We start from the raw sequence: 24,158 nt of genomic DNA, 5'->3' as shown, positions 1-24,158 counted from the left end.
GTGTACCGGGCCCAAAAGACATCGCCACAGACCTCATGCAGGAACTTCCCAGTCTTGGCCACATAATCCTTCAAGGTGAAGGGTACATTTTCTGAGGTAGAAGGATTTGACATGGTATCAGCTGGAGGTCATGCGCTGTAAAGCTCAAAGAAGGTGTTGCTTAGGATGGGAACAAGTCACCTCCGAGCTCTACCAAGCTTCGATTGGTGTATCACACTCTGATAATAGCGCAAACTCCTCTTTCCAAATTGAATTTTTAAATATATTCATCCTTGGGATGTATACATCGCTGGCTAGGCCGGTATTTGTTGCCCGTTCCTATTTGATCTTGAGAAGGTGGTGGTGAGCTGCCATCTTGAACTGTGATCTAAGTACATTCTCAATGCTGTTAGGGAGGGAGTTTCAGGATTTTGACCCTGAAGGAACGGCGATATATTTCCAAGTCAGGATGGTGAGTGGCTTGGAGGGGAAATTGCAGGTGGTGATGTTCCCCCGTGTTTGCGACCCTTGTCCTTCTAGGTAGTAGAGATTGTGAGTTTGGAAGGTACAGCCTAATGAGGTCATAATAGAAATTCCTTTTGTCAAATGGAAGCTGAGGGTGGGTTCATCTTTTGTTAACAATAACAGCTTGCATTTCTGTAGCGCCATTAATGCAGAAAAAAATTAGTCACGGTAGGACACCTCCACACTCCTGAATATTCAGGCAGTATGGTGGTAGAGGGTGCGAGAATGCAAGGGGTTCTGCCCAGACTCCATTTTAACCCTTCCTTACCGATCTGCACTGTTCTTGCAACACAGTCGGGGTTATAATGGGGGGCTAACCACCTTAAAAGAAGCCCTGGTAAAGAAATGCAGTTAATGGACTCTGTTGGTAACCTTCCCTCTTCGTGCGTTTAATCTGCCAGTTGATGTCTGTTTAATTAGTCCAAAAACTTTGTTTTATCCCTGTTAAAGTGGTAATAGTAATTTGAAATTGTCTCAGGACCTCATCAAATGATGTGTCTCCTTTGAGGTGGTGCCTTTTCGGATGGTTATTTTCCATCTTGCCTTGCCATGTTTGGTCTGGTTAATCAACTTTTGGAATTTAAGGATTCCTTCCTTTTTCATTTGTAAGTGTATATGCAATTAATTTTAGATCATATTGCCAAATTTCAAATGAAAGAGGCTTCTCTCTCTCTCTGTTTCCCATTGTGAGCTATTTTTGATCAAAAACGATACACAATGTAACCATTATTTCCAGCATTTCTAATATAGTTAAATTTAAAGTTAAATTTACATGTCGGTAATTTTTAAAAGCGCACTTGAGGCCCCAGAAAAATAGTACGCGCTTAATTGAGGGTCTAACTTACTATTGTGGCCTTCATTAATTTCTGTACCAACTGAGGCACTGAAGTTATATTGATGTGTATTTGTTTAATTTGATCTTTACCTTCTTTCCAATGCATGTCCTCCACACACAGCTGAAAGGGTGGGTTCGCAGATCTGTATTGGCCATTGTATATTGCACAACCACTATGTCGGAATTTGACTTTCCCTCCAATTTTCCCTCGATTCCTCCTCAGTGTCACTCTATGACAGGGTCAATGGCTCCCCTGTGAGGAAATTGGAAGTGCACATTAGTATCCTGGAAAAGATTCAAAACTGGGCTGGCCTTTTCAAAATAAATCTGAATAAAACATTCAGTGCCTCAGGTCTTCAGTGCAAGTCCAGTCGCAATTACAGCGGACCCAATTTTATTTTATTCATTCCTCGGACACAGGCGTTGCTGGCTGGCCAGCCTTTATTGCCCATCCCTAGTTGCCCTACACTTTTGAATGGACCTACCTCGCATTAAGTTGATCTTTCTCTACACCCTTGCTATGACTGTAACACATATTCTGCACTCTCTCCTTTCCTTCGCTATGTACAGTGTGCTTTGTCTGTATAGTGCGCAAGAAACAATACTTTTCACTGTATGCTAACACGTGACAATAATAAATCAAATCAAATCAAGGGAGCCCAGTCAACCACGTTGCTGTGCTCTGGAGTCACATGTAGGCCAGACCACGTAAGGATGGCAGATTTCCTTCCCTAAAGGACACTAATGAACCAGATGAGTTTTTCCAACATTTGACAATGTTTTCATGGTCATAGTAGATTCTTAATTCCAGATTTTTTTTATTGACTTCAAATTCCTCCATCTTCCAGGCCAGAATTGGAACCCAGGTCTCCAGACATTGGCTGAGTTTCTGGATTAACAGTCCAGCAATAATACTACTATGCCATCACCTCCCCTTGAATTAGTGCATAGTGTAGAGTGACACTTTTGTCTAAGTTATGATCATTTTAGTTGTTTTGATAGTCAGAGCAAATATATACAATGCAGCACATTTTGAACATTAGCAGAAACATAAACTGGTTGCAGAATTTACCTGGTCATTATTTTAATACATCATAATCAGGCTGATTTATTATCAACAACTTACAAAAACGTTTAGAACTGGATGGTACTTCTGGGGTTGGGCTGAAAGCTTGGGGGGCAGTTAAATGGGGGAGGGATGACTGGTTGGAGGGAGTGGAGGGAAGGCAAGGGGTGTATGTGCCACTATGCCACTATGCCTCCTTGCACGCAGCAAGGCAGGTGGCAAAAAGTCCTCCCGTTTCGCATGATGGTGGTGCCACAGAACATGATGGAAGGTATCTTCAATGTGAAAACGGGGCTTTGTCTCCACAAGGACTGTGTAGTGGTCACTCCCACCAATACTGTCATGGACAGATGCAGCTGGGACAGGTAGACTAGTGAGCATGAGGTTAAGTGGGCTTTTCCTTCTTGTTGGTTCCCCCACCTCCTGCTGCACAACTAGTCTAGCAAGCCATGTCCTTTAGGACTCAGCCAGCTCGGTTGACAGTGGTGCTACTGAGCCACATTTAGCGATGGACACTGACACTGAATTCCTCCACCCAAGGTACATTCTGTGCCTTTGCCACCCTTGGTGTTCCTTCCAATTGCTGTTCAACATGGAGGAATATTGATTCATCCGCTGTGGGGGTAACGATAGGTCTTTATCAGCAGGAGGATCGCGGTCAGCGTTTGATGTAAAGGTGTTCTCTCCGTGAACATCGCCTCTATTTGAATGTTACACAATGGGCGGGATTTTACAGCCTCTCTCTGGTGAGACTGGAAATTCCCATCGGAAGTCAACAATGATTTCCATTGTCGGACCCTCGCCTGCGCCAATTCCGTGGTGGACGAGGTGGTAGAATTCCGGCCACTATATTTTAAGAGCTGACGAGGCCCCTTTAATGGAAGGAAATATTCATAGAATCATAGAAACCCTACAGTACAGAAAGAGGCCATTTGGCCCATCGAGTCTGCACCGACCACAATCCCACCCAGGCCCTACCCCCATTTCCCTACATATTTTACCCACTAATCCCTCTAACCTACGCATCTCAGGACACTAAGGGGCAATTTTAGCATGGCTAATCAACCTAACCCGCACATCTTTTGGACTGTGGGAGGAAACCGGAGCACCCGGAGGAAACCCACGCAGACACGAGGAGAATGTGCAAACTCCACACAGACAGTGACCCAAGCCGGGAATCAAACCCAGGTCCCTGGAGCTGTGAAGCAGCAGTGCTAACCACTGTGCTACCGTGCCGCCCCATATTAGCATAATATCACTGAGCCTCCACCCCCTGTGGGAAGACCCACTGGAAGGGATTGTACATTGGAGACAAAACTACAAAACTATTGCATTAATTCTCCCTACAAGCATTGGATGAGTACTCTTGCTCTGTATGGATGTTTCCCTAATTATTATAATACCTTCAAACGCATAGTTAAATAAAATGGCTGTGACATTTCTATTTCTGCAGAATAATTGAGTGTACAAATGAAAGGTTTTATGGAGGCTGTGGTATAGATATTAATTGAGTGGGCCCTACCAGCCCCAGCCCCCACTAATCTGCCAATCAAAACCTCTAAGTAGACAAGAGGTGTTTGGCTAGCCACAGCAAGGAGGAGTGGGGGCGGTGAGGGAGTTCAGCCTCTGTCAGGATATTAATAATAACGCTTTATAATACTCCCTGTCTGTGGTCTTGCCCTACGATGCTGGTTTACCTCACACTGGACGTCTGCCAGCCCTTCAATTTGGACTGGATAGCAGACGAAAGCATGTCGGAAATGGAGCCATACTGCGGGGGAAGTGGGAGCTGGGGGTAGTTATCGGGGGATGAAAGTGAGGAGACATGCACCATGCTAGCCAGGAAATATTTTACACACACCAGGCCAAAAGAGGCTGTATTATCTCAGTGTCGAGTTTTATGAGTGAAAAGACAGCCCATTACTGTAATCAGGATTTGGATTGTTCCTCTTGTAAAGAGGCAGCCCTTTGTTTTCTCTGATACTCCTTTTACCATCTTGAGTTCAAGGATCCAGTGCAAGTGTGAACAGTCAACACCATTACCTCAGGGCTGGAAGAGAATTTGCAGTTCCTGATGCAGGATCAAACACTGCGGAAAATTGCTGACTTACGTTTCTAATTCATGGTTATTACAGGGAAAATATTTTATCTTTTATGTGTTTGGAATATCTTTTCTCAATTTACAATCTTTTTTCTGTCTCATTTTACTTCAGTCTCGTTGACTTGGTGGGAGGGAAGACCAATTGTCCTGGAACTGCTTTACAGCATGAATTATTAAGCATCTTTTTCGAATACCCTCTGGAGGGTTGATGGATAATATACAATAGTTCAAAGTAAATTGTAAAAAATCCAACCACTGTTCAGGTCAATTTGGCAGTCTACGTGAGAGAGCTTCTTTACTATCACTACCTACTGCATAGCAGTTTAATTTTCTGTTTTAACCATTCTGAGGGTACAAATATCTTAAAAAGCGACTAGAATATTTTCTATGAATGGGTTAAAGTTTTATTTATTAGTGTCACAAGTAGACTTACGTTAACACTGCAATGAAGCTACTGTGAAAATGCCCTAGTTGCCAAACTCCAGCACTTGTTTGGGTACACTGAGGGAGAATTTAGCATGGCCAATGCACCTAATCAGCATGTCTTTTGGATTGTGGAAGAAAACCGGAGCACTCGGAGGAAACCCACGCAGACACAGGGAGAAGGTACAGACAGTGGCCGAAGCCGGGAATCGAACTTGGCTCCCTGGCACTGTGAGGCAGCAGTGCTAGCCACTGTGCCACCCCAAAAGTTAGCAGCTCTTTTGTAAGATGCCATCTTCTGCTCTGGATCAAGTGGCGGTGCTCCAGAGTCTTTGGATGTCCATGTTTTTGCCGCTTGGGACTGGGCTGTTGACCATGGGTGAGAACAAGCAACAGTTCTGCGAGCTCAGTCGAAATGGTAGCTATGCAATATAGAGCAAACATGATTTGAAGATGAGGAGGAAAGAGTGAATTTTGTGCTTTAAAAGGTGGGGAATGTTGGTACTGGTGTGCAGAACATTTTTCTCCCAATGTCACCATCAAATGTTCCGGGTCTCAAATTAAATGCAGGGTTTAATGCTTTAAATTGCATTCCACACAAAACGTGTCTTAACCCCAAGATGAGGAGAGCAGCCCCATTAAAAGATGCAGAATTTCTTTTTCCCATGCCAGCCACCTTGATGGCCTCCGTGTAAGATTCTTTAGTATCAATCTCTTTCATGGACCCTTGCCCACTAGGAACTGGATCGAGATTGCCTTGGACACATTTTATTGAAGATTCTTACAAAGGAGGCTTTTATTCCGTCACTCTAAACTGAATTTGATCCTGGTTCCCAAAGGTGAAAGAACAATTCTTAATCATGTGCACTACCATGACCCTAGCAAATACTTCTTAAGCTGAAGCTGGTAATTGTTGACATGACTGATGCTGGAGTGAATGAATATCTTGTCGAAGAAGTTTCTGAGATTTATGGTTACAGTAATTACACATTAAAAATATTATTAGTAATTTTGTCCTAATTGTCTTTTTTTGTGCAGTGGGAAGCAGAGTGAGTCGCGAGTTGATGTACACACGAGACAAACTGGGCGAGGAGACGATCTTCACTACACAGATGTTAATTCAAACCTCAAAGAAAGAAGGGGAAAACATCCTAACCCAGGAGGCTTTGCTTCAGCACCTGACTGCCGCGCTGGCAGCTAGCAAAGTACAGGTCTCGCTTTATGGAAAGTAAGGAAGCTGCTCCCATCACTTATTGACATGAAGGGTGGGTTCCGAGTAATTGGAGAAGGCAGGGCAAGTGAGGAACACACTTCTAATGAAAGGCCTTTGACCTGAAAAGTTAACTCTCTGTCTCGAAGTATTTCCAACATTTCCCATATTTATTGCGGAATGCACTAGGTAACCTAGGTTTTACATATGAGATTATTTAACTCATTTCACATGTCGCCAATGCACTTCCCGCCTGTTCTGGGAAGGAAGAGGGTGCACGGTGACTTGCAGCAAGTGGTGGCGATCAGGTGGTCAAGAGCCTCCCGTCATCTTTCTAGATATATGAGAAGTGAGGACTGAAATAATTCCTCAGGGGCCAGTGTCCCTTCACCAGATTCCCTTCATTTATAAACTCGATTCCACTCCTAGAGTGCTTCAGGGGCAAAGTCAGAATCAGGAGTCCGAAATGGACAAAGTCACGGTTACACCTCATAGGCCTCATTGAAGTCATTACAAGGGCTTCGCTCCTCTTGGGCCCACAAAGAAAATATTTTCGCTTAATTGGATAGCCTCTTGATCCTTCCCACCATTTGCTGGCCAGTTTCAACAGGACATCATCATAGGACCCCCAATTAGGACTTGGGCCTGAAATCAGAGCCTGAATCCAATGGGCGCCTAATCCATCACCAAACCCAGCAGGTTTGGAACAGCAAGTAGAAGTGGTCAATTTTAATCGCTCGTCCGGTTTTCACACCCACAGGGAGGGAGACTTAAAATGAGTGCCCTACCTCCCCTTTTCTACGTATGGTTTTGGTGAGGCTGTGAATCTGATATTTCCCATTCACATGGCCCCTGAATTTGAAAATTCCACACAACACCCTCGGGACAAGAGGATGGCAGGCGGCCTAGTCTTAGGCTTTTAATCTTCAGTCAGTTGATTTGATAGGATAAGGATGAGATTCTTACCCTCATTCTTTTTTGCCTTCACTCAGTATCCATTGGCACAAGTGTAAACTTGCCCTGCTTATCTCTATTTTTTTTGAGGGGGGGTGGTCAGGGAGAGCGGTGATCCTTAAACAATGTCATCTATGGAATATTTAACTTGAATTCCTAGCAGCTCAATGTTCATTCATCCACAATTGTAAATAAATGTAAATATGTGCTTGCACTCAGTAATTAGCATTGCTGACTCCATCAGTGTACTGTTTAACCAGGTCATTGCCCTTTAACCTTTCTTTCAGGTCCTGGGATTTAAACAAAATCTGTTACAAATCTGGAGTGCCTATCATTGAGAATGGAATGATTGAACGAGTGAGTCTGATGGAAATTATAATTTACTATTTTGAGGGTGTCCCTTTGCTCTCTGGGATTTCTTGTTTTCAATCACCACGCTCGGAGAACTTTTCTGGTGATTATCAGAGCAAGTGAGCGAGAACCATTCTTCAGCCACTGAATTTCATCAGTACAGTCCTGATATCCAGTGGGCTTTCCTCGGCTCTATCCCAAAAGTGTGCCTTGAGCCCAGTGGATGGACTTGCCATGAAACAAAGCATGTGGTGGAACAGGGCCCCCAAATGACAGGCCCCCCCACCTCCTGCCAAAAACCGCAGGCCAAATCTGACAACACCAGGTTAAAGTCCAACAGGTTTATTTGGTAGCACGGGCTTTCGGAATGTTGCCCCTTTATCAGGGCTCACCTGATGATGGGGCAGCGCTCCGAAAGCTCGTGCTACCAAATAAACCTGTTGGATTTTAACCTGGTGTTGTGAGACTTCTTACTGTGCCCACTCCAATCCAACGCTGGCATCTCCACATCAAATCTGACAAATGAATTAGAACCTGCCAGTAAAAACGCAAAATCGCCTTTGTCTGTTGCAAGGGAGTGATGGTCTCAATCAAGATCAAAGATGGGCAGAATGTTATTTGGGCATCGTTTTAAGATTGCTGCTTTTAGAGTTGCAAGAGATTTCTAGGTTATGTGCTTGTGAGCACGTGGTCTAGGGGTGGGGGAGGGGGAGCAAGATCACAGGGTGGGAAGGGGCATGAGTGCCACAGACGTTGGGCGGTCGCCAAGGGCGAGCAGGAAATGGCCGCCTTCCATTCCCCTCAACCTCACAACAACACCTTATCACATTCAGTCCTGTTACCCCATGCTGAACCAATTGGGAACGCCATTTAATCTCGAAACAATATTAGCAAAGCCCATAAATCTCTACTACACACCCAGAGCACTTTGTTAAAGGTCCTGCGCCCTTTCTCCCATAGTTTATGGCAAGCAATATCTTTGTCTTGAAATGCAAATTTGCATGTATATTATTTATGATGTTGTAGGGCAAAAGGGTTAATTTAATATGGTGAAGGGGATGGGCGGGGGGGGGGGGGGAACGCAGACATTTTTTTTTAATGCTCCCATGTGGAGATGCTGACATAATATGACACTATGCCTTGTGTACAATGGAACTTGCATGTTGCTGTCAGGGTTTCAAAGCCAGCGAGTATGATCAAGGCGTAGAAGCAGAAGGCTGATGACAAGCTGCCCTGATTTATGGCTAGCTAATGGTTTTGGAGTTCAACGTGGTCTCTGCCAACATAGCCTGTATATGTTCCAGCAAAAGAGGCGCACACCATCATTAATTATCCACCCCCCCCCCCCCCCCACCACCCCCAACCACTTCCCACCCCCGGTCCCCCCCCCCCCCCCCCCCCCCCACCACCCCCAACCACTTCCCACCCCCGGTCCCTCAGACACACACACACATACCCACACGCAAACACAGGCACACACTCACACGCCCACACAATATTAAACATCAATCCAACACTGACCACAATGGGTATTGTAGTTTATGAGGATCAGAAACTCTCTTGTTAGAATAACAAGATTAGTACATCACCATGTCTTTTCATATGCAGAGCCACTGGAGATCATTGTGGCCAGTTATGCCCAGATCTGACATTCAGCCATACGGTCTACGGCCAAATTCACGAAATATAAATGCCGCTAAATAGAAGTGTCCTTTATTTTTTAGTATTCCTTCTCTTCCACGTCTAGTCCCATACCACATGCGGAAGAAATCTTTTGAAAATTCTTCTTCACCATTGGGTTGTGGTCTGTGTGAGAACAGGTTTTTTTTTATTTGGTCATGAGATGTGGCCATCACTGGCTGGGCCAACATTTATTGTCCATCTGCAAGGGCATTTAAGAGTCAACCACTTTGCTGTGGATCTGGAGTCACATGTAGGCCAGACCAGGTAAGGGCCGCAGATTTCCTTCCCTCAAGGACATTAGTGAACCAGATGGGTTTTTACAACAATCAACAATGGTTTCATGGTCATCGTTAAGGCTTTCAATTCCATATTTTTGCTGAAATCAAATTTCACCATCTGCCGTGGCGGGATTCGAACCCGGGTCCCCCAGACCATTACCATGGGTCTCTGGATTACTAGTCCAGTGACAAAACCACTATGCCACTGCTTCCTCATCAGTTGCAGTGTGTGAAGATCCAGGTTTTGTCCCCTACTTAAAAAGGGCAGCTCATTTAGACCAGAGTAAGATCTAGAAGTTGAAAAGCAGAAATTGTTGGATATAACTAGATGCATCAACTCAACAGTGTGCTGTATTAAAGACAATGCTTGAGAGCCTTCTGGGAATTTGAAAGGATCTCCTTTGTGGCCCATGGGATGTTTCATCAGATTAAGGGAATGTCAGGAAACGGCTCCCCCACACTTCCACTAATACAGCAGCAATGGAAAATCAGGCAGTCCAGGGAAGCAGGGACTCAGAGCGTCCTTCTGGGGCTTGGAGGAGCTCTGCATTTCTGGCCATACAGTGATCAGTTTAGGAATTTTGCTCCTTCTGTCACAAATAATTAAAAACCGAGCTCTCAAATGTCTATGGGTAAATGTGCCACTTGATATGATAGGGTGGCACAGTGGTTAGCACTGCTGCCTCACAGCTCCAGGGACCCGGGTTCAATTTCAGCCTTGGGTAACTGTGTGGAGTTTGCACATGCTCCTCGTACCCCCATGGGTTTCCTATGTGTGCTCCAGTTTCTTCCCACACTCCAAAGATGTGCAGGTTAGGTTAATTGACTATGCTAAATTGTTAAGGGTAAGGGTAAAGTACCCCTAAAGTGTTAGGGGTATGAGCAGGGTAGCTTTGTGGAGTTATGGGGATAGGGCCTGGGTGGGATTGTTGTCAGTGCAGGCTCAATAGGCCAAATGGCCTCCTTCTGCACTGTAGGGATTCTATGATTCTATTCTATGTGGGGAATTTTCCTGTCTCGCCCGCCACGGGAATCGTAGTGGGCAGAGGGTGGACCATGGAAAGGTCCGTTGACCTCTGGTGGGATTTTCCGGTTTTGGGGCAAGCACGGACGAAAATCCCATCCTATGTGTCAATTGAGCTTTGAGCTAACCAAGACAGTCACATGTTCAGTCGCTGGCTGATAGTGAATCAGTTGATCTGAGCAATAATTGATACTACAATTAGCTTTGGTACACCTGGGGGAAGGCGGGGAAATCAGCCAGTGATGATCATTATACATTGATCCCCTGCTGGATTGCATGTCCTTGGGTGAGGTTAGGATCAGGTGATGGATCTTCTGATTAAATAGCCTATTGACATTTCACAGTTCGGGACCACACATGAACAATGATTATTTTGAGTGAGACGCTGAAGGATTACCTTGGATTGGAAATGTACCTCTTTGTATCAACCATCCTGGACAAACTTGTGTCGGCTAGGATAAACCTTCAACGAAACCACAGTCGTCAATGACTGAGATTGTTTATAGCGCTATGGCACTTCATTTTTTACCAGTCTTTGCAATTTAGTGAGACTTAGAGTCAGTGAAGACATTACACGACCTTAAACCAAAAGTGCCAATGTACATACCACCAACACTATGGACAGTATAATGACCTACCCCTTCTCTAATCACTAAACATACTTTATCTCAACAGTAGACCCAAATTAATGGAAACCAGCAATCAAAATAAGTCTAAATGAATTGTTTTCTCCTATTTTTTCTGTACCTGATGCTTTATTTATGGTGAAAATGTCGAAAATTTGCTCACTTGCTTCTTTCCCTCCGTCCACTAGATGATTGAGAAGCTTTTTCCCTGTGTAATTCTAACTCCCCTGGACTGTTTCTGGGATGGTGCCAGGCTTCAAGGAGGTTCTGCTTACCTACCGTAAGTACGACTGCATTTAAGTACAATGTTTTTTTTTCGGGGGGGGAGGGGGGGCGGGGTTGCAGTTTTAGGGATTGGTACTCTAAAAGTGACACACTGGACATTTCTCCCAAGTTTTTGGTCTGAATTAAAGTGACGAGAGACTGAACAATGGCTTGCATTCTTCCTCTGCGATGTGGTTACTTGTCAGGCAGAGCAGAGAGACCCATGGGAATTCTTTGTCAACAGACGGTAACTGAAGTCATTCTCATGCTAATCTGAGCCTTATTGCTGCAAGTTGCCCAACAAATAAAATGTACACATTATTCATGCCACGGGCCCTATTTAAAAAATGCCCCTGAGAAGAAAAAGGCCCTCTTTCGATTAAAATCAGCTCACTTGACAGCATTCCATTCTTGAAAGATTTTTCACAGCTTTTTTGTGTGTGTGTGTTTACTCTCTTTGGTGTTAAACCGGCACTGACTCTTACTCTCTCTCAAATGCATCTTTTTTAAACATACCACTACGGACGTGTGACACTTGCAATATTTAGCATCTTTTTCGTTTGCTTCCTCTCTCCTTCCCAACCACAGAGGTTTCCCCCGATTCACAACCACCCCCCCTCCACCTCCCCAACCCCACCCTACCCCCTTCTCCTCATTGCCGAAGGTTAGTCTGTGTGTGCCGTCAGCTTCCGCTTCAGTTCAGCCAGTTTGAGAACGCGAGAGAGAAAGAGAGAGAGAGAGAGAGAGAGAAAGAAGGAGAACAAAGAATGGCAATCTATTCTCAAAAGTAGAAAAACAAAAGGGCTTGAGAAGACTCACTCAAGCAAGAAATAGGAGATAAAGGAGCCTCTCTTTGGTTGCAGTAGAAGGGGTCGCTGGTATGTGGGAATCAGAAAGAGCTAGCTTCATGCAATGCCTCGCTCATGAATTATTGGAGTGTCATTCTGCCAGAGTTGGACTTTTTATCCCCCCCTTGTCTTCTATTTGAGATGTCCCTATACACTCGAGTCTTTTTCCGACAGATTTTTAAAAAAAGATCCCTTCACTTGTGTAGTGGGGGAGATAGACAGTGGTGAATAAAGATCATGGACAGGCTTTAACTATGAGAAACCAACTGACAAATAGAAAAAGGAAAAATGATAAAAATAAGGGAGTACCAATATCCAAAGAACATTTTAATCATTCTGCTGCAGATTGGCGGAATTCTGGTTTCAGCTTGTATGGTGTTTTAAAGCTCAGGTGATCTCATAAAAAATGACAGCAAAAATCTTATTTTGTGTTAAGGGACCGTCTGGAAAAAAGCACTTCTTTACAATTTCCCTTTGTGGACATATGGCCAACGTTGTAACATCCCATTGCTTGTAATCAGTAGCATTTCATTGCCATGTGTCATAGATTCTTTGCAAGACCGCTGGCTTACAGTTCTCACGGATAAAGGAACGGTATTTCAGAATTCAATCCCCAAAACGCCCATAAACCCCGCACAATTCCATGCAGTTTGGACTTGTTCAGTTGTCTAGTTTACTTGCTGCTAAACGTGCGGTGATGGTGTGGGGGAGATTGTCAGCTCTCTGGTGCAGACATCAGCAGGCATTATTAAGTCACTGAAGCCCGCCACCAGTCAGCATCTACCGATAGCTGGAAAATCTCAGCAGATCTGACAGCATCTATGGGGAGAGAATAGAGCCAACGTTTCAAGTCTGGATGACTCAAAATGTTGGCTCTGTTCTCTCTCCACAGGTGCTGTCAGACCTGCTGAGATTTTCCAGCATTTTCTGTTTTTCTTTCAGATTCCAGAAGAATTTTGCTTATATCCACTGACAGCTACTGGCAACAGGGAATTACAGGAAAACACCCTCACTCTCTGAATATCATCCTACCTTCATTTGTTTTGGGTTAGGTTGATTGGCCATGCTATTTTGACCCTTAGAGGGGAAGCTTTTTCCGTCCCGCCTGCCACGGGAAGCGGGGGTGTGAGGGTGTGGATCATGCAAAGATCCCTTGACCTTGGGTTGCGGTTTTATGGCCTCGTTTGTTCCGAAACTGTAAAATCCTGCCCGAATTCAATGGACCTTACCATTGTCTGCCTCTCGCCCGCTCCAATTCAGGTGGGGCAAGACTTAATGTCAGGGGGATTAGCGGGGCAAATACATGGGGTTAAGGGATGGGGCCTGGGTGGGATTGTTGTCAGTGCAGGCTTGATTGACCGGAGGGCCTCCTTCTGCACTGTAGTGATTCTATGATTCTATACAGTATATATTTAAGATGCTAAATGAAAGCAGATGAAAAGAAGCATGTTTGAGATTGTTACCTGATTTTAGTTATCAGTGAATCATAGAATCCTATGGTGCAGAAAGAGGCCATTCGGCCCATCAAGTCTGCACAGACCACAATCCACCTAGGCCCTATCCCCGTTACCCCATGCATTTACCGTAGCTGGTACCCCTGACACTAAGGGACAATTTAGCATGGCCAATCCACCTAAACCACACATCTTTGGACTGTGGGAGGAAACCAGAGCATCCAGTGGAAACCCACGCGGACACGGGTAGAACGTGCAAACTCCACACAGACAGTGACCCAACCCGGGAATCGAACCTGGGTCCCTGGCGCTGTGAGGCAGAAGTGCTAACCACTGTGCTTGCCTAGATTCTTAGATGATAGTTTGAAAGCTTTTGGACGCCACCCTTTTATTTTGCACACTTTGTGCTTAAAATACAAGCACAAATCACATTGCGGTGTCTGGCATTCAAAGCTCATCAAATTAACATTTTATATAACGTACTTGAGTCGCCAAGCGTTTTAGCTTATTTAAATGTGACAGAAAGGCCTGAAATAAAAAGGACAGTCGGTTGACTTAATTCTCCCCACCCCCTCCCACTCCACTTCCAGTAAAGAAACCAAGAGAGAGACCTGACAGTTCTGAAGAACTTTATTAGGTCTTGTTGAGATGGAGGGAGGCAGCCCAGGGGAGGAGGGTGCGATCTCCATATAGGAACCTCTTCTACTATCCTGTCTCCCCGACTCCAGTTTTCCGTCGAGCTTCCCAAATGGTGATGAGCTGGCAGCAGCAGTGGGTATTGAAATGCTCTGAAATGAGAAGAAAGAAAGAGAGAGAGAAAAAAAAGACACTCTTTGTGGTGGCGGGAGAAAACCGTACAAAAGGATATTTTACAGATGAAGAGATTAATGATTTAATGTGGCTGAGAAGAGAGCTGTTACATGGTGAGTGGGAGGAGGAACGAGCACAATGGGGGAGGGGGAGAGACACAATCAAGAGTGGCAGCCAGGGTTGGAGACCGCAAGGCTCTGTTTGCGGGGCGTAATCTGATTATTTAGAGGAAAGACCTTTAATGAAAAATTAATTTAATCGGGCCTGACACGTAGCCTGGGTATATGCAGGTGGAGAGTGCCCACTGAAGGAAAATTGGTTTATTAAAACGTCAGCTAACAGCGGCAGAGTTTGAGATCTTAAACAGGACGACGCTAATCCCATCTTTAAAGAAACACCAACGGTGGGAAAAGGGCTCTTAATGTTTTGCCACATCAAATAACAAAATACTTCATAAAATGATTTTTTTGGGGCTGTTCAGCTAATCACCATGCATCGCTTCTTACCTTCTATAGGGAGATATTGTGCTGTGGGAAATATTAGCAGGTCCGTCTGAAATTCCTCTGTTCACTATTTGAACAGAAATTTTAAAACACAGGATAGGGCAATTTCACACAAGTGCATTTACTAATATTGAATGATGAGATTTTGGTCTGGTGATGTGCTGTTTGTGTTTTATATTAAGATTTTTTTTTCTTTTGACACATTTAATTGCTTGATGTTCAATAAGGTTCATTTCCCAGTGTTTTTATAACTTAACACTCCACTGAGTCCGTTGCCAGGAATGTAAAGCCTGCAGACAGCATAGCTCACAGGTGTACAGCAGCCGGTTAAAGCTCCTTGAAGGGCCTGTTCCTCTCGCTCGCAGGTTGCTCCTTATTAACAGTGTAGTGTGTAGTCAGTTCTTCAGCTGAAAGGTTTGCGTCATTAACTAACCCGAGTCAGAAGAGGAGGAAATTGCCTCTTCCCCTTGCTCACTCCTCGAATTTAACATGACCCAGGACAAACCGCACACCAGCAATATCAAGACATTCGAGAGTTCCCCAGTAATTGTCATGTCTCACTGCACAAAGTTAAGAAATACGAGTGGGCACCGCGGCATGATCAGGCTTTCCCTCACTTTGTTCCTCCATAATAGGATAATACATGGTCTTTTACTCTGCATCTGGCAATGATATAAGCTTAAAGGAGAAGGTATCACCGTGCTAAGTATTGTCAATAGGAAGTACTTACCCATAGATAACCTTTATGTGTTTTTGTATTATTTTGGGGGCAGGGTGGGGAGAACGAGAAGCGAGAAAATGAACATTTTAATGTTTAAGAATATTTGTATGTATGGGGGAGTATTTGCCAACATTCTGTGAGGGCTGGGCAGGTGTGGTAGAGTAGCATTGAGCTTTTGAAAAGTATCGATGACAGCAGTGTCTTTAGAAAGTGATTGTGGGCTGGTTCCTTTCAAGGTAAACAGTTTCCATTGACAGAGGTTACCTGTCGAGCAGTCATCACGGCTAAGGCGAGCACTAGCAAAGGGAAATAACTGAAGCGAACAGAAGAACTCAGTGACACGGGAGAGGGGGGGTGGGGGGGGGGGGGGGTAGGGGGAGGGAGATTGCTGCTGATTGCTGTTTGTAACCAACTTCTAAATGCATTCTTCATCCATGTGGTTTTGATTTGACTGCAAGCAGTGGACAGAGGAAATCTTCCTGCACAGTAACTTCAACAGATAGCATCACTCCCATAAAGAGGGAGTCTTCTCATCAGTATCAATTTAAAAACGTTATGATTGTCAGTGATATTTTTTTCTGCAATGTCTGCTTTGTGGGAATTTTGGGCAGTAGGTATTTTTATTCAAACATTAATTGGAATAACACCAGCGGAATTGAAATGGCTGCTGAGATTTCAGTGGGGAGGTAACAAATTTAATGCCACAGTTAAAATGACAGCAGATAAAAGCGAAACAAGACAGAGGTTCTCCAGGTTAACGATAATTCATTAATTCATCTCCCTTGAACTGTCTCGCATTGTAACTCCTTCAGCACGCACACAATACACACACACACACACACCAGGGACCCAAGCTTTCCCGGCTTGGGTCACTGTCTGTGTGGAGTTTGCACGTTCTCCTCATGTGGGTTTCCTCCGGGTGCTCCAGTTTCCTCCCACAGTCCGTTAGGCATACTGGTTAGGTGCATTGGTCATGCTAAATTCTCCCTCAGTGTACCCGAACAGGTGCCGGAGTGTGGCGACTAGGGGATTTTCCCAGCAACTTAATTGCAGTATTCATGTAAGCCTACTTGTGACACTAATAAAACTTAAAAGACACACACATGCACACACGCGTGCATGCGCACACACACACACATGCACGCACGTAAGCGCAACACACACACACACACACACACACGTGCTCTCACTGATTCACGGTTTAAATAGCATTATTCCACATTTAAAAATCAACAGCTCGACAGAAAAACACTTTTAAAAAGGTTTTGATGGTGAAATGTGCGCTAAAAGAGATTCTTGATATTGGGATCCCCCCTGTGTAAATAACATCTGCTTGGTTATACTGGAAAACTTCAAAAAGTAACATTAGCAGAATCTTTGAACAAACTTGGCAGAGAATTTGTAACCCCTGGGCACGTATTCCGAAACTAGCAATGCTGCTTGCATGCAGCTGAGAGCTAATCACAAAAACCAAATGGATTATTTCATAGGATGTGGACAAAGGGCTAGTCAAAAACTTCACCACTTGCCTACCTGTGAGGTGGGTGGTCACTAGCAACCTACAGCCCTCAACCCAAAGGACACTGGGCTATAAAAATATTTTTTAAAATCATGTTTTTCAGTGTTCATTACACCATGGGGATGCTGACATGCCTCAACTCACACAGTGTGCCACTGAGATACCATGTCCCACTGAAGCTTGAACAATGCCCACATTTCCTCTTCCGCCCAACTATAAAGGCAATCGAGAGATTCTTACATGAGACAGAGGCCTAGTAGAACCAGGTTTACAACATTTTCTTGAGGATCTGCTGGTCTCCTGCCAGAACTGGAGACCACAAACCCCCTGCCTCCACAGGCATTTTACATCCATTGTCACTCGTAAGCAGAGAGATTGGCTCAATGAGGCTCTTCTTAACTGAAAAGCATAAATGTTATACTGATTAATATTTGTTGCAATGTTGATAACGCTGTGTTTTCTGAAGAGTAATTATTTTCTTCTCTTTGCGTTGTCCTCCATGAAACTCAGTGCAGCACTCCATCTACTGGCTTTTGTAAGAACCATCAAAGTTGACTTTGGCAGTCAAGACTGCATTTTGAACTTTTAGCCTATTGGTTGAACATGAAACAAATTGCCTATGAGCTGTCCCATTTAACTTGAGTGAAGACGTAAAGAGAATTCAACCTGTGCGGTAATTAATACGACCATTGTGGAATTGCTTCCTTAGCCCATTTCCAGACCACCTGTCACAGATTACTTCAGATCTGTGCATCACTGACATCTATTGGGGGTGGGGAGCATGTATTTGTTGAACGAAGATGAAAAATTTAAGGATTAATTTTCTTTCAACAGTGGAAAACCAGATATTCAATGGATGAACCTTGACCCTGTGCAGCTCCTGGATGAACTGGGGCAATTTACACCTTTGGAGGGATTCAGGGAGATGCTAGACAAGGCCCAAGTAGGACATGCTTACATGGATAGACCTTGTTTACAACCAGTTGACAAAGAGTGCCCTACAACTGCCCGGAACAAAAAATCACTGGAGGTAAGAAGCCCTTTTCTCTTTCTGTACTTTTGGCTTCAAGGTAAATTTTGGTCTTTAGCATTTCCAGTGCTGAGCTGCGCATGCCGGCAGTAACACAGAAAATTGGGCATAGCCCTGTGCACAAAGCAGTGCAAATGCAGAGGAGCAGAATTTACCCTACAGTTTCTGACAATTAGGGCCACTTTTAGCTGCAGAGGGTTCCAACATTCAGCATGACTTTCTTACTCTTTGGAATATTGAATATTGGTGTCAATTCACATCTTGGCCCTTGGGTTTTGAATCGAGGGAAGACTGATGGTCTCTTTCTGACAAAGATACAAGCTCATGCTTGAAACAGTCTCAACCTAGTTTCTTGTAGGTATGAGTCCATAGAGAAACCTTCACAAAATTGGCAGTTGTCCATTCTGAATTGTTCATCCACTAAATGCTTGATGAAGGTTCTCAGAAGAAGCACTGGAATAGGCAGTTGTGACTCTCCAAAGATAGGGAGCACACAAATCAAGGTTATTCTCTGTCTGTAGGTTAGTAGTAAAGTTGCCAGTTATTTACTGAACATTTTTCAGAGAAGTTCTGGTACCTCTCTTCGCATTGAACCCCGCTTGAAATTAGAGTCTGCGACTAGAGTTGAACAGTAAAAGGCCACAAGTCACCAAGTGAAAATTAAGTATTTTTGTGTTATTTTGTTCCAGGCTCCTAATATTCCAACAGAATTAACTGGAGGCTGCCATGGATTCTCAAAGAAATTTATGCATTGGCAAGAGGAGCTGATTTTGGGTGGTGTGAAGAAAGATCCCCAGAATGTGCTGCTGAGGTGAGACAAGAGGGAGAAGGCAGATTAAAGCAGTTGAAATTAGGCCCAAGTTGCACAATAAAGTAGAGCTTGCCACCATCCTTTCCCACCTCTGACTTTACCTCTCAGTGTGTTTAAGAAGGTTGTGGCAATTTCCTACAGGTCCTGCACTTGCAGTCGAAAGCCATTTCTGATTGGGGGGCAATTGCTGGGAACTGATCAGAAAGGCAGCGAGAGTGGCTGGAATGGGAAAAACATGCATCACGATGAGGAAACAGATGCTATTCTTTTAAATTGCAGGGTAATGTACAATGTATCTGAAATGCTTGGAAGTGTTTTGTTTTGTAGCTAACCTGTGAAACAAGATGTTAAGAGGTGGACAAGGTAGATGCATTTTTTGGAATACCAGTATTCTGATCTACCAAAACATGGCTCTGTGCTGAACGATACACCATGCTCCTGTCGCAGGCCAGTTACATAATAATTCCAGGATGTCTCCACCCTTATCATCCAGGAAAGGATGTGTCTTTTACAGCAGAGGTGATAATGTGACCTTCCCATTTTGCAGGTGTTTCAGGATGGTGCAGTTACATTGGCCGGGTTATTAGTTTAGTTTATTTATTAGTATCACAAGTAGGCTTACACTAACGCTGCAATGTGGCGACTGTGGAAATCCCCTAGTCGCCGCACTCTATTCGGGTACACTGAGGGAGAATTTAGTATGGCCAATGCACTTAACCAGCACGTCTTTCGGACTGTGGGAGGAAACCGGATCACCCGGAGGAAACCCACGCAGACACGGGGAGAATGTGCAGACTCCGCACAGGCAGTGGTTTAGGGGTTTAAAAAAAAAAGAGCGGCATGGACAAGTTGGGCCGAAGGGCCTTATCCATGCTGTAAACCTCTATGGCTCTATGACCCAAGCTGGGAATCAAATCCAGCACCTTGGCACTGTGAGGCAGCAGTGCTAACCACTGTGCCACCGTACTGCCCCAGGCCCTGGGGCATTGCGTCCACTTTGATGACATCCTGCAAAACGTACCACTTGAAAACGAGCCCAGCAGCAGTAACCAGCTGGTTGTCCCATTACGCAAACACAGAATTATTATTTTCATTAATGTGGGTTTGCTCTGTTTCGGTCTCAAGTGGTGTTGAAAGGGTTAAAGTTTAAATCGGGCTGATTTGCCTTCCAATAACCACATTGCAAAGGAATTCCTTGCAAGGGCAATCAGTGCTGCCCTTTGACCTGATCTCTGGAATAGCCAGCTGCAGTAAGTGGCTGGTCATATAATCCTGCCTCTTACATCACTCTTTCATTCTTAAAGAGCGAGTCTCACCATCAGGTCCCTTTTAAAGAAGGGAGGGTCTTGTCACTGGAACCCCTGTTTTAAAAAAAAGGAGCCTCACCATTAGGAATGATTTTAAAGAAAAGGAACTGATCGTTGGAGTTTTCTTTCAAAGAGGCAAACTCACCACTATGATTTGCTGTAAAAAGATTCAAACCATTTCAAAGAATTTTTAACTTCTCACATCCTCTGCTACTTTATTTTTGAGTGCTAATAATGTCATTTTGAAGAGGTACGGTAAAGAGGAGATACAGAGCTTGCCAACACAAAGGTGGCATGGTGGCACAGTAGTTAGCAATGCTGCCTCGCAGTGCCAGCGCCGGGTTCAATTCCCGGCTTGGGTCACTGTCTGTGTAGAGTCTGCACGTTCTCCATTTGTCTGCATGGGTTTCCTCCGGGTGCTCCGGTTTCCTCCCACAGTCTGAAAGACGTGCTGGCTAGGTGCATCGGCCATGCTAAATTCACCTTCAGTGTAACCGAACAGGCCCCAGAGTGTGACGACTAGGAGATTTTCACAGTAACTTCATTTTAAGCCTACTTGTGACACTAATAAGTAAACTTTAACTTTAAAGGAGCTAAGTAAAGACATAAGTAAAGATGCAAGACCTGAAATTCTAGGATTTCTACTCCAATGGCAGGCAGCGTGCAGGCAGTATTCCTGGCTGCCTGTTCCCAAAGGCAAAAAGTTCATCCGAAATTGTGGGAATGGAATCATCTTATAGTCAGAACACTGGGACCTATAAAAAGGTTTCAGCAGCACCTGTCCCAATTTGCCGTGTAAATTCCTCAGAGATCCCTCCAGGATTCCAGACCGGAGAAAATGCACTTCTTATAAAAATCATCACCTCTAATGGGAGCCTTTCGCACACAGTAGAAGTTATTGATCCCACAACAGTTGAGAAAAGATCCTGATCCTTACGGATTGAGAAAGGTTAACGATCCCCTCTGGGATTGGGAAAGGCTGTCAATCCCCTTTGGAAGTGGGAAAAGTGATGCCCAGTTAACTCTGGGATTAACTCAGCCGCACTGTGGATTTTGCAACAGTGGTCATTGCAATTCAACTGCTTCACATTATAATGTTCGGGAATTCTTTTGAATGAGGCTCCACTTAAATGTCAAAGCAAATGCCGGAAACCTGGAATAAAACAGGAAAATTCTGGAAAAACTCAGCAGATGAAGCAGCATCTGTGGAGAGAGAAACAGTTAAAAATTCAGTTCATTTGATGTCTGGTGCGTCGTATTTTCTGTTTTTATTTCGCTTAAACACTCAGTACTACAGCAGTTTTGTTTATCATACAGAACTTCAATGGAGGATAGCAAAAATGCTAACTTAATATTAAAAATAATAATATGACATCCTTTAATCTAAAAATTTATTATAGTACCTGTGAAACTCACGAAGAATAACTTGACAAGAGTGTTGCCAGGACCAGAAAAGTGTAGCTACGAGGAAAGATTGGATAAGTTGGGGTTAATTTCCTTGGAACGAAGAAGGCTTGATTGAGAGGTACAAAATTATGAGGGGAATAGAGTGGACAGGATGAAATTGTTTCCTTGGCGGAGAATTCTAGAACCAGGGGACATAGATTCAGGATAAGTGGCAGTAGGTGTAGAGGGGACATGAGGAAGAAACCTTTTACACAGCGGGTGGTTGGTGTCTGGAATTCGCTACCCGAGTTGATGGTAGACGCAGAGACCCTAAACTCTTTTTAAAAGTGCCTGGATCTGCACCTTAAGTGCTGTAAGTTGTAGGGCTATGGACCGGGTGCAGGAAGGTGGGATTACAAAGGACATCTGGGCTGGCATGGACCAGCTGGGCTAAATGTTCTCCTTCTGTGCTGTAACTTTTCTATGGTTCAATGGTTCTAACTGTCACCTTTAAGGTAACACTAATTATAATTATCCAGAATATTGCCTTGTTTTCATTAATTAATAATGGAAATACCCATTTTTAATGGGGCGGTTTGTTATGCAGAGTTGTGGAATGTCACTTTTGTAAAATAGTGTGTCAGGAGAGGCTAGTTTGCAGCTGTCGACAAAATCCCGTGAGTGTCTCTCTTCCTGGACTAATTAAGTCCTTTCCAGGGTTCCCATTTTACACCTTCCAGCAACCTCTTCAAAAAGACACCGATAGAAATTGGCAGCTTATCTCCCCGTCTGACTGCCCGGGGAGTGGTGCGTAGCTCTGGAAACTGAGAGATCTAAAGACAGGAGAAAATAACACAGATCACTTCAAATTATAAAGAGGAAATACTTCAAATCATAAAAAAAATTGAATGGGCTGTTACATAATCCCAGTATTGTTGATCCTGTTTATTTTTTCTATTTAAAATCACTCTGAAATGAATGGAATTACAACAAAGTTGGTCCTTTGCCCAGAAACATGACCTGGGAAATCTCCATGGATGTGGCACAATCCCTTTAAACAGGCCGTGAACAACTTGGAAACATTACTTTGTGATATGATTTATGATATCCTAGTTTTGCTCTTTGAGTTATGATTGTCAAAGTGCCAACCAACAGGCTGCCCAGTAGCTGAAAGCACAAACTGAATTTGCACCTGCAACTGCACTCCTGTGACGTTTCCGATGAAGATGGAGCTGCCAGCAAATTATAATGTTATTTGGCTGATGGGTGAAGTCCTAATTTCCTGATCCACCTTTGCCCAAGGCTATTGTAGGCTACCTGACCTAAGTCTAAAATTTCAGGCTCAGTACATGAGAATGTGACTGAAAGAAGCCGCAGCGGACCCCCAAACCTTGTCAAAACTTGTGAGCTTGTTGGGAAGAAGATTCCAATTTTCCGTTTCCAGGAGAAATCTTTTAACTTTCCTAGGCCATTGTACCAATTTTCCATTGAAATAGTTTTCTGCCCACAGACAAGTAAACAAGTATTTATATAATGCCTTTAACATAATAAGACGTCCCAAAGTGACAGAGACACGAGTCTCCTTCTCTTGATTTGTTTTCCTTGCCCATTTTCTACAGCTCCATTTCCCTCCTTCCTGGAGCGCAACTTTGGGGCCAACAGATGTCCTCCAACAAAAACAGAAAATGCTGGAAAACCTCAGCAGGTCTAACAGCATCTGGGGTCATCCAAACTCGAAACGTTGGCTTCGTTCTCTCTCCACAGATGCTTTCAGACCTGTTGAGTTTTTCCAGCGTTTTCTGTTTTGGTTTCTGATTCCAGCATCCACAGTAGTTTGTCTTTATCTAGATGTCCTCCAGTATCTCTTCCAAGCTGCCATACCCATATATACGTTAGCCCTGATAATGAATGTCAACTGTGGTTACGAGCTAATCGAATTTTCCACCATGGTCTATCATTGCTGAGGCTAATTGTAATGTGCCTATTACTATCCATGCTGAGATTAACTAACCTGCAGGCTTCCCTGGAATATATAACTCATTTTCTTACTGCGAACAAACTCACTTGGCCATTTCCAGTATTTCACAATGAAACTTCAATAGCATTTATTTTTAAATCATTTGAAATTGCCCCGTAATTTTGCCCCTATTGTCCTGACTGATGTTGACATACAGTTCCACAGAGATTAACAGCACTCTTGTACATTAACCAAGCAACAAATCTTCATATGAGTGTCAATGAACTGTTTGACTGTGGAGGTCATCACAGCCAAGACCATTCCTGCCCTCACCTGACATGAGGATAGGCAGGGGGGTTCATAAAATCCTGAGGAGAATTGACAGATGGACCCAGTGAGGATATTTCCCCCATGATCCTATCAAATGGCAGAGGGGTTGAATGGCCTACTCCCATTGACTGTTTAAAAATAAGGGGTCTCCTATTCAAGATGG

The 24,158-nt window shown here is 44.0% G+C and overlaps 1 protein-coding gene across 1 annotated transcript in view; it reads left to right on the top strand.

Moving 5' to 3' along the window:
* The window catches only part of ptch2 (patched 2), a 119,091-nt gene that overhangs the window by 37,950 nt on the left and 56,983 nt on the right, over positions 1–24,158 (top strand). The window contains exons 3-7 of the mRNA XM_078219415.1: positions 5,968–6,157; positions 7,381–7,450; positions 11,244–11,335; positions 18,009–18,204; positions 18,894–19,015. Coding sequence (XP_078075541.1) covers positions 5,968–6,157; positions 7,381–7,450; positions 11,244–11,335; positions 18,009–18,204; positions 18,894–19,015 — 670 coding nt within the window. The remainder of the gene's footprint in view (positions 1–5,967; positions 6,158–7,380; positions 7,451–11,243; positions 11,336–18,008; positions 18,205–18,893; positions 19,016–24,158) is intronic.

The sequence above is a fragment of the Mustelus asterias genome, chromosome 8 (genome assembly GCF_964213995.1).
Source record: "Mustelus asterias chromosome 8, sMusAst1.hap1.1, whole genome shotgun sequence".
Classification (NCBI taxonomy): Eukaryota; Metazoa; Chordata; class Chondrichthyes; order Carcharhiniformes; family Triakidae; genus Mustelus; species Mustelus asterias.
This window is presented reverse-complemented; position numbering and strand designations above follow the sequence as displayed.